We start from the raw sequence: 13,638 nt of genomic DNA, 5'->3' as shown, positions 1-13,638 counted from the left end.
AACAGATATATTACCTACAGGAAGTTCAGGATGGAGAGTATGAAATCTATCATCCCACTGATAAGAGAGTGCAGTCATGTGGACCTAAAGGACGCCTATTATCAGGGTACGATCCATCCGAATTCCCAAAAATTCTTGAGATTTGCGATCAAGGATAAAGGTCACGTTCTCCATTTTCTATTTACAGCCCTCCCGTCCGGGATTTCCTCTGCTCCCAGGGTATTCACCAAACTAATGGTAGCACATCTAAGACAGGAAGGTCTAGTTTTAGTACCTTATCTAGACGACTTTCTAATCATTGGCAACTCCGTAGACCACTTAACTGCAGATTTAAACATATTCTTAACCCGTTTGTCTATATTGGGCAAGTCCTGTCTCCACCTATCAACAACAAAAAACAAGATTTCTGGGAGTTATTCTAGACTCTCAGAGACAGGCTACGTTTCTTCCTCAGGACAAAAGTTATTCCCTCAGGGATAAAATCAAAGCATTTCAGAAAAGGAGAAATTGCTCTATAAGAGAGGCAATGAGCACACTAGGCCTGTTGACTTTGTGCATCCCCTCAGTAGCCTGGTGTCAATCCCACTTTCGCACCATCCAGTCCTGGATCCTAAAAGAATGCGACAGGCAACAAAATTCCATAGAACGGAAAGTATGGATCCCGGGGTTTGTAAAATCATCCCTTTCCTGGTGGACAATTCCAAAAAATCTCCACAAAGGGGTAGTCTGGAGCAGATCTCCATCTATTCTGATTCAGACAGATGCAAGCAAAACGGGCTGAGGAGCAAAAATAAGGGAAATTTCTTACCAGGGTACTCAGGGCTCCAGATGGCGACCAAAATGGTCGCCAATGCGACTTAGAATTTACAAATGGTGACAAGACTGATAGTTCTCTGCCCCGCCGTCGATGTTCTTCTCAGCGCAGTGGAGGAGTCTCTCCCTCCCCCCTGTGCTGCCGCCGCCGCCAATAAGAAGAGAGACGGGAGGAGGAGGGGAGGGGCTGGGGCAAATGGGGATATCCAGAAATAGACCTATTTGCCTCAAGAAAAGATGCAAATGTAAAAAGGTTTTGCTCCCTGGATCCAGGAGACCAACCTTGGAAGATAGATGCTCTCTCTCTCTGATGGGAATGGGGTCTAGCTTATGCATTCCCTCCTCTTCCTCTAATCCCAAAAGTGCTCCAGAAAATTCTTCAGGGAACGTTAACAATCATCCTTACTGGCCAAAGAGAAGTTGGTTTCCCATTCTCAAGAAACTCTCTATTGCGGAACCTTGGATACTCCCCCTCAGGAACGATATTCTACACCACTGTCCAATACTACATCCACATCCGGGAATTTTCAAACTCGCGGCCTGGATCCTAAGATTGTAGTGCTGAAATGACAGGGACTCTCGGACAGCGTGATCTCTAACCTAAGATGTTGTATGAAAAAAGTGATTTCTGCTATATATTTAAAAATCTGGAAGAAGTTTTGTTCCTGGACGAGAGAGAACAACCCCAATTTCGAAAAACCCAAGATCCCAAAAATTTTAGACTTCTTACAACGAGGTTTGAAAATGGGTCCACTCTAAAGGTCCAGGTCTCGGCACTTAGTGCTTTCTTTGACACTGATCTGGCTAATCATAGGTGGATCAGACGTTTCATTAGAGCATCTTCTAGACTGAGACCTTCTCTGAAGACACGTAGTACTTAATGGTTTAATGTTAAGCCCCTTCGAACCTTTAGAAGACTGTTCTATTAAACTCCTGTCCTTTTAAGACAGTCTTTTTAATAGCTTCCCCTCAGCTAGAAGGTTAGGGGCGATTAGAGAACCTTACCTTAGGATTTCTGATGATAGTCATACTAAGACTACAGGGAGTGCAGAATTATTAGGCAAATGAGTATTTTGACCACATCATCCTCTTTATGCATGTTGTCTTACTCCAAGCTGTATAGGCTCGAAAGCCTACTACCAATTAAGCATATTAGGTGATGTGCATCTCTGTAATGAGAAGGGGTGTGGTCTAATGACATCAACACCCTATATCAGGTGTGCATAATTATTAGGCAACTTCCTTTCCTTTGGCAAAATGGGTCAAAAGAAGGACTTGACAGGCTCAGAAAAGTCAAAAATAGTGAGATATCTTGCAGAGGGATGCAGCACTCTTAAATTGCAAAGCTTCTGAAGCGTGATCATCGAACAATCAAGCGTTTCATTCAAAATAGTCAACAGGGTCGCAAGAAGCGTGTGGAAAAACCAAGGCGCAAAATAACTGCCCATGAACTGAGAAAAGTCAAGCGTGCAGCTGCCAAGATGCCACTTGCCACCAGTTTGGCCATATTTCAGAGCTGCAACATCACTGGAGTGCCCAAAAGCACAAGGTGTGCAATACTCAGAGACATGGCCAAGGTAAGAAAGGCTGAAAGACGACCACCACTGAACAAGACACACAAGCTGAAACGTCAAGACTGGGCCAAGAAATATCTCAAGACTGATTTTTCTAAGGTTTTATGGACTGATGAAATGAGAGTGAGTCTTGATGGGCCAGATGGATGGGCCCGTGGCTGGATTGGTAAAGGGCAGAGAGCTCCAGTCCGACTCAGACGCCAGCAAGGTGGAGGTGGAGTACTGGTTTGGGCTGGTATCATCAAAGATGAGCTTGTGGGGCCTTTTCGGTTGAGGATGGAGTCAAGCTCAACTCCCAGTCCTACTGCCAGTTTCTGGAAGACACCTTCTTCAAGCAGTGGTACAGGAAGAAGTCTGCATCCTTCAAGAAAAACATGATTTTCATGCAGGACAATGCTCCATCACACGCGTCCAAGTACTCCACAGCGTGGCTGGCAAGAAAGGGTATAAAAGAAGAAAATCTAATGACATGGCCTCCTTGTTCACCTGATCTGAACCCCATTGAGAACCTGTGGTCCATCATCAAATGTGAGATTTACAAGGAGGGAAAACAGTACACCTCTCTGAACAGTGTCTGGGAGGCTGTGGTTGCTGCTGCACGCAATGTTGATGGTGAACAGATCAAAACACTGACAGAATCCATGGATGGCAGGCTTTTGAGCGTCTTTGCAAAGAAAGGTGGCTATATTGGTCACTGATTTGTTTTTGTTTTGTTTTTGAATGTCAGAAATGTATATTTGTGAATGTTGAGATGTTATATTGGTTTCACTGGTAAAAATAAATAATTGAAATGGGTATATATTTGTTTTTTTGTTAAGTTGCCTAATAATTATGCACAGTAATAGTCACCTGCACACACAGATATCCCCCTAAAATAGCTAAAACTAAAAACAAACTAAAAACTACTTCCAAAAATATTCAGCTTTGATATTAATGAGTTTTTTGGGTTCATTGAGAACATGGTTGTTGTTCAATAATAAAATTAATCCTCAAAAATACAACTTGCCTAATAATTCTGCACTCCCTGTAGACCCGGGTTTTCTCCCCAAAATTGTGTCCTACTTCACAGAAATCAGGAAATTATTTTACCTTCCTTTTTGTAATCAATCTTAAAAATGAAAAGGAGCTTACGTTTCATACTTTAGATGTTAGACCCACGGTGTTGAGGTATTTGGAAGTTACTAAAGACTTCAGGAAGTTAGACAACCTACTTATCTAATTTGCAGGAAGGAATAAGGCAGGAGGGTTTCCAGGTCTTCCACTGCAAGATGGATCAAAGATACTATCTCTTTGTTATTAAATTCCAGGCCTAGTTTGTCCAGAGAACATCAGAGCACTAGAGCAGTGTCTTCTTACGCAGAGAAAGCTGGTGCTTCATTGGACAAGATATGCAAAGCTGCAACCTGGACCAATGTGCATACCTTTATAAAACATTATAGACTAGACTTGTCTAGATCCGCGCACCTGTAATATGGACGTAAGGTCCTCCAGGCGGTAGCTCCCCCCTTCCCCCCCCCCGCCTCTTAAACATAGTAAATTTTTAGTTCTCCTTGTGTGTGCCGTCATGGTGATGATATGGAAAATCGGAATTAGTCTTGCCAGTAATTCTGTTTCCATGAATTCCACCGCGACTGCACAATAATCGCTCCCCTCTTCTAATTTAATTAGTATTTTTCTGGTATGAAGTAATACCGGTGGTATATATAGTATATTGGACTGTTAGTCATTTTTTAAACACTGGAGAATGGTGGTGGGAGGGGGCAATTTAATCTCTTCTCAGTTCCTGCCCCTACAGAGGTCAGGGGGCAATCTCCTTGTGTGTGCCGTCATGGTGAATTCATGGAAATAGAATTACCGGTAAAATGTAATATTTTAATTTTTTTAATACAATGCGGACAAGAATAGGACATGTGCTATATTTTTGCGGATACCATGGAACATACGTACAGATGCGGAAAACACACTGTGTGCTGTCTGCATCTTTTTGTGGCCCCGTTGAAGTGAATCGGTCCAGATCTGACCCGCCAAAAAAATGCGGATCGTATGCAGACAAAAAAATAGCCCTAAATTAGTTATCTTCGTAATCCTGCAGCCCCCAAAAATAAAGCTCGCCCATTCTTATGTATACTGCACAGTAAAGACTGATGTCTGCATTCGTATGTCCGTTCTGCAGCCGCATAAAAAAAAGAGAGAACATGTCCTATTCTTGTCCGTTTTGTGGAAAAGGGTAGGACATTTCTACAGGAGATAAAAACAAAAACGACTGGCAGGCTTTCAGCTGGTATCTGCAAACCGAGTGTGGGCTTGTGAGTGTAAGAGTATTGCCCAATGTCTTAAAGAAGGTCCAAGTAAAGGACCGCTCTCTGTAACCACCTGTCCTGGGTAGATGGCACGGTGTGTTGTCAGTTACCGCCCGGCTCTGTGCAGAAGGCTGGCAAGGGCAGAGAGAGCTTGGAAGGAAGAGCTGGTCCACCATTTTCTAGCCCGGCTGGGTTTGCCACAGACTAGTGGGGTAAATGTGACACCCCGGGGGTCTCTGATTCCATCAGGAGATACGTTTGGTTGGATAAGCTGCTATATCTGGAGAGTTAGAGGAAACTTCTGTGAACCGTACCCTGGTGAGATTTGATCCCAAGATGCGGGCACCACACTTAACCAGTTAATGCTCCTCCTTCTCAGGTAGACGCAGTGGAGGACACAGTGAAGGAGAAGCTTCAGCTCGTTCTGCAAGGAAGGTCGGACCACGTGAACGAGAAGGACAAGAGCGAGCTGAAGAAAAGGAAACTTCTTAATGAGGTGTAAGTACCAAAGGATTGTCTCTCTGGATAGCATGACATCGCCACCTATGGGCGACAGTGCTGCTTCCTTACATCACAGCGACTCCAGCTTGTGCTTGTTCTGTTCCCCTTGCTTTACACTGCAGCTCTGCTTGGTCTGATTGGCTCCAGAGAAATAAAAACTTGCTCACCAAGCAGTTGGTGCACAGAGAGCTGATTATTGAGGGATAAGCTCCTTAATAAACATGTGCACGTTTTCTGAACCTCTGTTACTTTTTGTGCTATCTGTCAGTGAATGGTATTCGGCGCAGGTGAAGTCAGAAAGCCGGCTGCCGTTGGTTCTCCTGCTGGCCCCGTCTGCCATGTAAATCTCGCATCTGCGCCGCCCCGTTCAGTATTTGGCGCAGTGAGAAAGCTAGCTGACGTTGGTTCTCCTGCTGGCCCCATCTGCCGTGTAAATCTTGCGCTGTCCCGTTCAGTATTCGGCGCAGTGAGAAAGCAGGCTTTCTCACTGCGTCTGCGCCAAACACTGAACGGGACGGCGCAGATGCGAGATTTACACGGCAGACTGGTGCGGCAGCAGGAGAACCAACGTCAGCTAGCTTTCTCACTGCGCCAAATACTGAACGGGGCGGTGCAGATGCGAGATTTACACGGCAGACTGGTGCGGCAGCAGGAGAACTAACGCTGGCCTGGCCCTGTCAATCAAGACAGTAGGGTGTGGAAATGAGGTGGGCGACGGAGCCTCTAGAAGCAGTGCAACCCCCCCCCGTCCCTGCTCCTAGAGGCTTATTTGCATATAATAAAAGTTAAAATTACACGAAAACAGGGTCATACTTAAATGAAAGAAATGCAGAGTAATATTCAGGTGACATTTTCACATCCTATAATGTCAGCCTGTTTAATAGCGAAATTTGGGGGACAGAAACCCTTTAAGGGGGAGGCGCACGGCCCATTAATTCAAGCGTTTCCTATGGAGAGGTGTGGTGCCATGTTTTCTAATCCCAGTTAAAAGCCTTGGTGTGTGTGCTTGTCCGTGAGTATGATGTCTGCATTTCTAGTTCCTGCAGCAGGGGGCAGTGTTGTAACCTTCAGTTCTACCAGCAGAGGGCGTTTGATCAGTGTACCCCGGACTTACTTCCCACTTCAGACATGATGTATCTGGGATCTCAGGCGGCTTTACCGCTGTGTACGTCTCCTCTGATTGTGATTCTACAGAGCCCCATGGGCCTCTCCTAAAGATAAATGTCGCTGGAACCTGCCAGTTTTGGCCTACCATCTAATACGGGGGCCGTGGGCAGTTGGAGTCCATCTCCCTGTTCTTGGGGAGAGGCAGCGGGCCTCTTACCCTCCGTAGGGACAGCTCTCTATGTGTGCGGTTAGCCTTAGGGTAGGCCTTCAGTATCGGATGGATGAGGGCCCGACTCCCAGCACCTCTGCCGATCAGGGGCCACAGGCTATTAGGCTATGTCTCTAGCAGTCCTGGGGGCCTATGTCAATCCCAATCTGTCATGAAATCTCATTGGCACCCTCCTGTGAAAAGCCTTGGGTCACACTTACCCATACATCACATCAGGGTTTTACCACGGCAGCGCGCCCTATTTTGTGTGGTTACGGATCAGTCACGCCCATTATAGTCTATGGGACTGTAAAAAAAAAACAAAAAACACGAGCTGTGCAGTGTTTCCGTGGAACACAGACCAAACATGGATTCATCACAGAAATCTTCACGGGTGAATCGCTGACCATTTTATCACAGATTTTAATGAGGCCGCGTGACTGAGATCTTAGATGCAGGGGTTAGTATTGACACGGGATCTAAGGGTTAAAACGCCCAAGATCGGAGGGAACTCTAATCCTGGCCAAGGATGTCATTCTATCCTCCTTGTACTGGAAATAATGGGGGTCATTCATTAAAATCACTATGCCAGATTTTGGCTTAAAAAAATAAAAAGTTGCTAAACCCATGTAAAACGCCCGTTGGGTGTTTTTTACAACATCCTGGCCTTTGGGGAGTGTCAGGGAACGGGCTATTCACTAACATCTACTCTTGTTTCCGGGCGTAAATAAGGTCTGAAATCTACTCTCGTCAGGGACCGGGGTAGATTAAAAATTAGGCGCGCAGACCGCCTGAGGATGTGCCTAATGTACAGGGCGTGGCACGCCTCCGGCAGCACAGGGACGATCAAAGACCAGCTTAACACTCCAGCCTTTGAAAAATCGCCCCTAATGTCTTCGGCCGAACGTATACTTAAACACAGCAGCTGATCTGAACGAGCAGTACTGCAGCATAAAGCATGGGGGGAGGGACAGAACAGGAGGTGGACGTCAGACGGTTTCAGACTGGAGTCACTGATCATAGACCGCTGTGCCAGAGCTACCAACCGACCAAACAGGTCACGCGTAGCGCCCCCTGCAGTTTGTCATGTCGTTTATAATGTATCTCATTTATCTGATCTGCATTCAGGACGATTAAAACCTACTGGGTGACGAAGGGCAAAGGCTTCAGCACAAGTATTACAAAGCAGGAGACGGACCTGACCCCCGAAATGATCGCCAGGTATTCTGCTCGTGATTGCACGCCCCCTGTTATCAGTTGCAGGACGGTGATGATGTAGCCCCCCCCATGTGTCCCAGCAGAACTTGCCCCACCGCTGGTCATAGAAGATTTCTCTCATCATTTCTTGGTTTACCGTTTCCAGTGGTTCTTGGAGAGACAAGACGTTTAAAGCCTATAATTTCAACGCCTTGGGAGTGATGCCGGAGTGTGGGCACCTGCACCCCCTGATGAAAGTCCGCACACAGTTTAGACAGATCTTCTTAGAGATGGGGTGAGTGAAGCCCTCCATGCCCGCTACATCACTTATCGTACAACCTTCAGCACTACAGCTACTACAACTCCCAGCATGCTGTAACCCCCGCTGGAGTGCCGCAGGTTGCCGATCCCTGCCGTACATCGTAGCCTGTATATCCGGAGACTTCACCGTAGCGTCTTTTTTTTTTTTCCAGATTTACAGAGATGCCGACAAATAACTTCATAGAGAGCTCCTTCTGGAACTTTGACGCTCTGTTCCAACCTCAGCAGCACCCGGCCAGAGACCAGCACGACACCTTCTTCCTGCAGGGTGGGTGTCGGCGTGTTGTGTGTGTTCGCGCCTCGCACCACAGCGACCAATAAGCGCCGCCGCGCAGCATGCACTCTCATAAAGTAGAGGAGAAGATTTTGCAGCTGCATCCCCCTCCTCCCTCCCGGTCTGCTGCTTACTGCTTTACATCAGACAGGTTATCAGATCACCGAAATCCTGGAGTAGAAAATATACCTAAATGTAATAAACTGCTGCTATGGGAACCGAAAAAGTCGTTTTCTTTGCACTTTTGCGGTTAAACATGAGAGCTCAATTTTTTTATTTTATTTTTGTTCAGATCCAGCAATGGCATCAGAATTTCCTATGGATTATCTAGAGCGGGTGAAAAAAGTTCATTCTGAAGGCGGCTATGGATCACAAGGGTGAGAGATTAGGGTGTGCTTTTTATGTCATTGTGATGGGGAGCATATAACATAGCTCCTCCTCCTCCTGTGTGTGCCACCCTGTGGTGGGAGGAGCAGACTCTCACATAGCTCCTCCCTTCTTTCTGTCACCCTGTGGTGGGAGGGGCAGACTCCATGTCACATAGCTCCTCACATCTGTCTATCACCCTGTGGTGGGAGGGCAGACTCCATGTCACATAGCTCCTCCTCCTGTGTGTGTCACCCTGTGGTGGGAGGGGCAGACTCCATGTCACATAGCTCCTCCCTCCTCTCTGTGCCTCTCCATGGTGGGAGGGGCAGACTCCATGTCACTTAGCTCCTCCCTCCTGTCTGTGCCACTCCATGGTGGGAGGGGCAGACTCCATGTCACATAGCTCCTCCTCCTGTGTGTGTCACCCTGTGGTGGGAGGGGCTGACTCCATGTCACACAGCTCCTCCATCTGTCTTACTATGGTGGGAGGAGAATGTATAATGTCCTCTAACTATTTATTTCTAATTAACCTTTGCAGGTATAAATATGATTGGAGCATAAATGAGGCCAAGAAGAATCTCCTGCGGACACACACCACAGCGGTCAGTGCTCGGATGCTCTACCAAGTTGCTCAGCAGGTAAGTACGCGTGCTGGAGTGTTGGTGACTTGTGATCTGGAGTGAAGCTGCTTCTAGACTGCTTTCTCTTTCCCTCTGTTGTGTAGAAGGAGTTTACGCCGGTGAAATATTTCTCCATTGACCGAGTATTCAGGAATGAGACGCTGGACGCCACCCATCTAGCTGAATTCCACCAGATAGAGGGCGTTGTGGCCGACTATGGACTCACCTTAGGAGATCTCATGGGAGTTTTGAAGGAATTTTTCACTAAACTTGGTAGGTGCAAGGCTTAATTTCACAATGACCATAGTGCATGTTTGCTTTAGGTTATTATAGAGAGGGCACGGAAATGAAAATCTTGTGGTACACACACATACATATATATATAGTTGGACACACCTTCTCATTCAAAGAGTTTTCTTTATTTTCATGACTATGAAAATTGTAGATTCACACTGAAGGCATCAAAACTATGAATTAACACATGTGGAATTATATACATAACAAACAAGTGTGAAACAACTGAAAATATGTCATATTCTAGGTTCTTCAAAGTAGCCACCTTTTGCTTTGATTACTGCTTTGCACACTCTTGGCATTCTCTTGATGAGCTTCAAGAGGTAGTCCCCTGAAATGGTTTTCACTTCACAGGTGTGCCCTGTCAGGTTTAATAAGTGGGATTTCTTGCCTTATAAATGGGGTTGGGACCATCAGTGGCGTTGAGGAGAAGTCAGGTGGATACACAGCTGATAGTCCTACTGAATAGACTGTTAGAATTTGTATTATGGCAAGAAAAAAGCAGCTAAGTAAAGAAAAACGAGTGGGCCATCATTACTTTAAAGAAATGAAGGTCAGTCAGTCAGCCGAAAAATTGGAAAACTTTGAAAGTAAGGGCTATTTGACCATGAAGGAGAGTGATGGGGTGCTGCGCCAGATGACCTGGCCTTCACAGTCACCGGACCTGAACCCAATCGAGATGGTTTGGGGTGAGCTGGACTGCAGCGTGAAGGCAAAAGGGCCAACAAGTGCTAAGCATCAGTGGGAACTCCTTCAAGACGGTTGGAAAACTATTTCAGGGGACTACCTCTTGAAGCTCATCAAGAGAATGCCAAGAGTGTGCAAAGCAGTAATCAAAGCAAAAGGTGGCTACTTTGAAGAACCTAGAATATGACATATTTTCAGTTGTTTCACACTTTTGTTATGTATAATAATTCCACATGTGTTAATTCATAGTTTTGATGCCTTCATAGTCATGAAATAAAGAGAAAACTCTTTGAATAAGAAGGCGTGTCCAAACTTTTGGTCTGTACTGTGTGTGTGTGTGTGTATATATATATATATATATATATATATATATATATATATATATTGCACACCCCCTGGACATGTTTTTAGTTAATATAGCAGGAAAAAAGATAATCTAGATCAGGGGTGCACAACCTACGGCCCGGGGGCCACATGCGGCCCTCGATATCACAACCATCTGGTAACGGAAAAGTATGTCTGTCTTGTGGCTGCCCACATGCATTTTTCATGTATTCTTCCATTAGATGGGAATCCTGGAGGTGTAACCAGACATTTATAGTATATACTGTATGAACAATATGTAATAAATACAGTATATCAGTTGGTAATACCCCTTTTTAACTTTTATTTTCAGACCTTGGGATTCCTTCAGTCTGACAATGTGGCCCCCAACCAGAAAATGTTGTGCACCCCTGATCTAGATTATAATCAGTCGTCCATAAAGTAAAAATAATGTAGATTTTGTTTGCCATAATTGCCCTGCCATGTGTAGTGCTGTGAGCAAAGCCCAGATTGTGGAATTGGCGGCGCGCCATTATCGTAAGTAGTGGTGAAACAATCTTACTATCAAAGGATGTCTGAATCTAGAATATAGTAAAAGCCCCGGAGAGCCCCTTTGACTACTACATAACTTCCTTTCTGCAAGACTTTATTAATACTGCCTCTTGTGTACAAGAATATATAACCTACTATAATACTGCCTACCAATATACAAGAATATAACTACTATAATACTGCCTACCATATACAAGAATATAAACTACTATAATTACTGCTCCTATGTACAAGAATATAACTACTATAATACTGCCTCCTATGTACAAGAATATAATACTTTAATACTGCTCCTATGTACAAGAATATAACTACTATAATACTGCCCCCTATGTACAAGAATATAACTACTATAATACTGCCCCCTATGTACAAGAATATAAATACTATATTACTGACTCCCTCTGTACAAGAATATAACTACTATAATACTGCTCCTATGTACAAGAATATAACTACTATAATACTGCCTCCTCTGTACAAGAATATAACTACTATAATACTGCTCCTATGTACAAGAATATAACTACTATAATACTGCCCTCCTATGTACAAGAATATAACTACTATAATACTGCCTCCTATGTACAAGAATATAACTACTATAATACTGCTCCTATGTACAAGAATATAACTACTATAATACTGCTTCTATGTACAAGAATATAACTACTATAATACTGCCTCCTATGTACAAGAATATAACTACTATAATACTGCTCCTATGTACAAGAATATAACTACTATAATACCGCCTCCTATGTACAAGAATATAACTACTATAATACTGCTCCTATGTACAAGAATATAACTACTATAATACTGCCTCCTCTGTACAAGAATATAACTACTATAATACTGCTCCTATGTACAAGAATATAACTACTATAATACTGCCCCTATGTACATGAATATAACTACTATAATACTGCTCCTATGTACAAGAATATAACTACTATAATACCGCCTCCTATGTACAAGAATATAACTACTATAATACTGCCTCCTATGTACAAGAATATAACTACTATAATACTGCTCCTATGTACAAGAATATAACTACTATAATACTGCTTCCTATGTACAAGAACCCCACCGATCAGATACTGATGACCTATTCTGAGGATAGGTCACCAATATGTGAATCCCGGAAAACTCCTTTTAGGGCTCTTTCACACTTGCGTTGTCCGGATCCGGCATGTACTCCACTTGCCGGAATTACACTCCGGATCCGGAAAAACGCAAGTGTACTGAAAGCATTTGAAGACTGAACCGTCTTCCAAATGCGGTTCAGTGTTACTATGGCACACAGGACGCTATTAAAGTCCTGGTTGCCATAGTAGTAGTGGGGAGCGGGGGAGCGGTATACTTACAGTCCGTGCGGCTCCCGGGCGCTCAGAATGACGTCAGAGCGCCCCATGCGCATGGATGACGTGATCCATGTGATCACATGATCCATGAGCTTGGGGCGCCCGTGACGTCACTCTGGAGCGCCCGGGGAGCCGCACGGGACGGTAAGTACACTGCTCCCCGCACCCACTACACTTTACCATGGCTGCCAGGACTTTAGCGTCCCGGCAGCCATGGTAACCACTCTGAAAAAGCTAAATGTCGGATGCGGCAATGCGCCGAAACGACGTTTAGCTTAAGGCCGGATCCGGATCAATGCCTTTCAATGGGCATTAATTCCGGATCCGGCCTTGCGGCAAGTGTTCCGGATTTTTGGCCGGAGCAAAAAAGCGCAGCATGCTGCGGTATTTTCTCCGGCCAAAAACGTTCCGTTCCGGAACTGAAGACATCCTGATGCATCCTGAACGGATTTCTCTCCATTCAGAATGCATTAGGATAATCCTGATCAGGATTCTTCCGGCATAGAGCCCCGACGACGGAACTCTATGCCGGAACACAACAACGCAGGTGTGAAAGAGCCCTAAGAGGGGGTTGTACAGCTTTTGGCTTTTGATGACCTATTCTCTGTGTAGGTCAGCAATATCCGATTGGTGAGGGTCAGACATTCGGCATCTGACCGATCAGCTGTGCAGTGGCCGTGCTTAGGACCCATTCACTTGCATGCAGTATGTCACAGTTGGTTACAGCTGCCCAAGAAATGGAAGATCTTTTTGCTCTCTACGTCAGTGTCCTAGATTAATCGCAGTTTTCTTGCAGGAATCACTAAACTGCGTTTCAAGCCAGCATATAATCCGTACACAGAGCCGAGCATGGAAGTCTTCAGCTATCACGAAGGTCAGTCCTATAAGTGGCTGTGTGATTTGAATGCAGTATATCCATCTACTATATGTCTTATTCTCAGTCTAACCAGAGATGCCGCCCCTGCTGCCTCCCGTCCTCGCACCCTGCTGCCTCCCGTCCTCGCACCCTGCGCCCCTGCTGCCTCCCGTCCTCGCACCCTGCGCCCCTGCTGCCTCCCGTCCTCGCACCCTGCGCCCCTGCTGCCTCCGTCCTCGCACCCCTGCGCCCCTGCTGCCTCCCGTCCTCG

General features: G+C 45.3%; 1 protein-coding gene across 1 annotated transcript in view; it reads left to right on the top strand.

The window, feature by feature from the left end:
- The window catches only part of FARSA (phenylalanyl-tRNA synthetase subunit alpha), a 34,607-nt gene that overhangs the window by 11,262 nt on the left and 9,707 nt on the right, over positions 1-13,638 (top strand). Inside the window, 8 exon segments of the mRNA XM_040414987.1 lie at positions 5,067-5,185; positions 7,632-7,724; positions 7,867-7,995; positions 8,174-8,289; positions 8,588-8,672; positions 9,203-9,302; positions 9,389-9,557; positions 13,308-13,385. Coding sequence (XP_040270921.1) covers positions 5,067-5,185; positions 7,632-7,724; positions 7,867-7,995; positions 8,174-8,289; positions 8,588-8,672; positions 9,203-9,302; positions 9,389-9,557; positions 13,308-13,385 — 889 coding nt within the window.

This window comes from Bufo bufo, chromosome 1, assembly GCF_905171765.1.
Source record: "Bufo bufo chromosome 1, aBufBuf1.1, whole genome shotgun sequence".
Lineage (NCBI taxonomy): Eukaryota > Metazoa > Chordata > Amphibia > Anura > Bufonidae > Bufo > Bufo bufo.
Note: the sequence above shows the minus strand (reverse complement) of the source record. Positions and strands in the feature narration are given on the sequence as shown.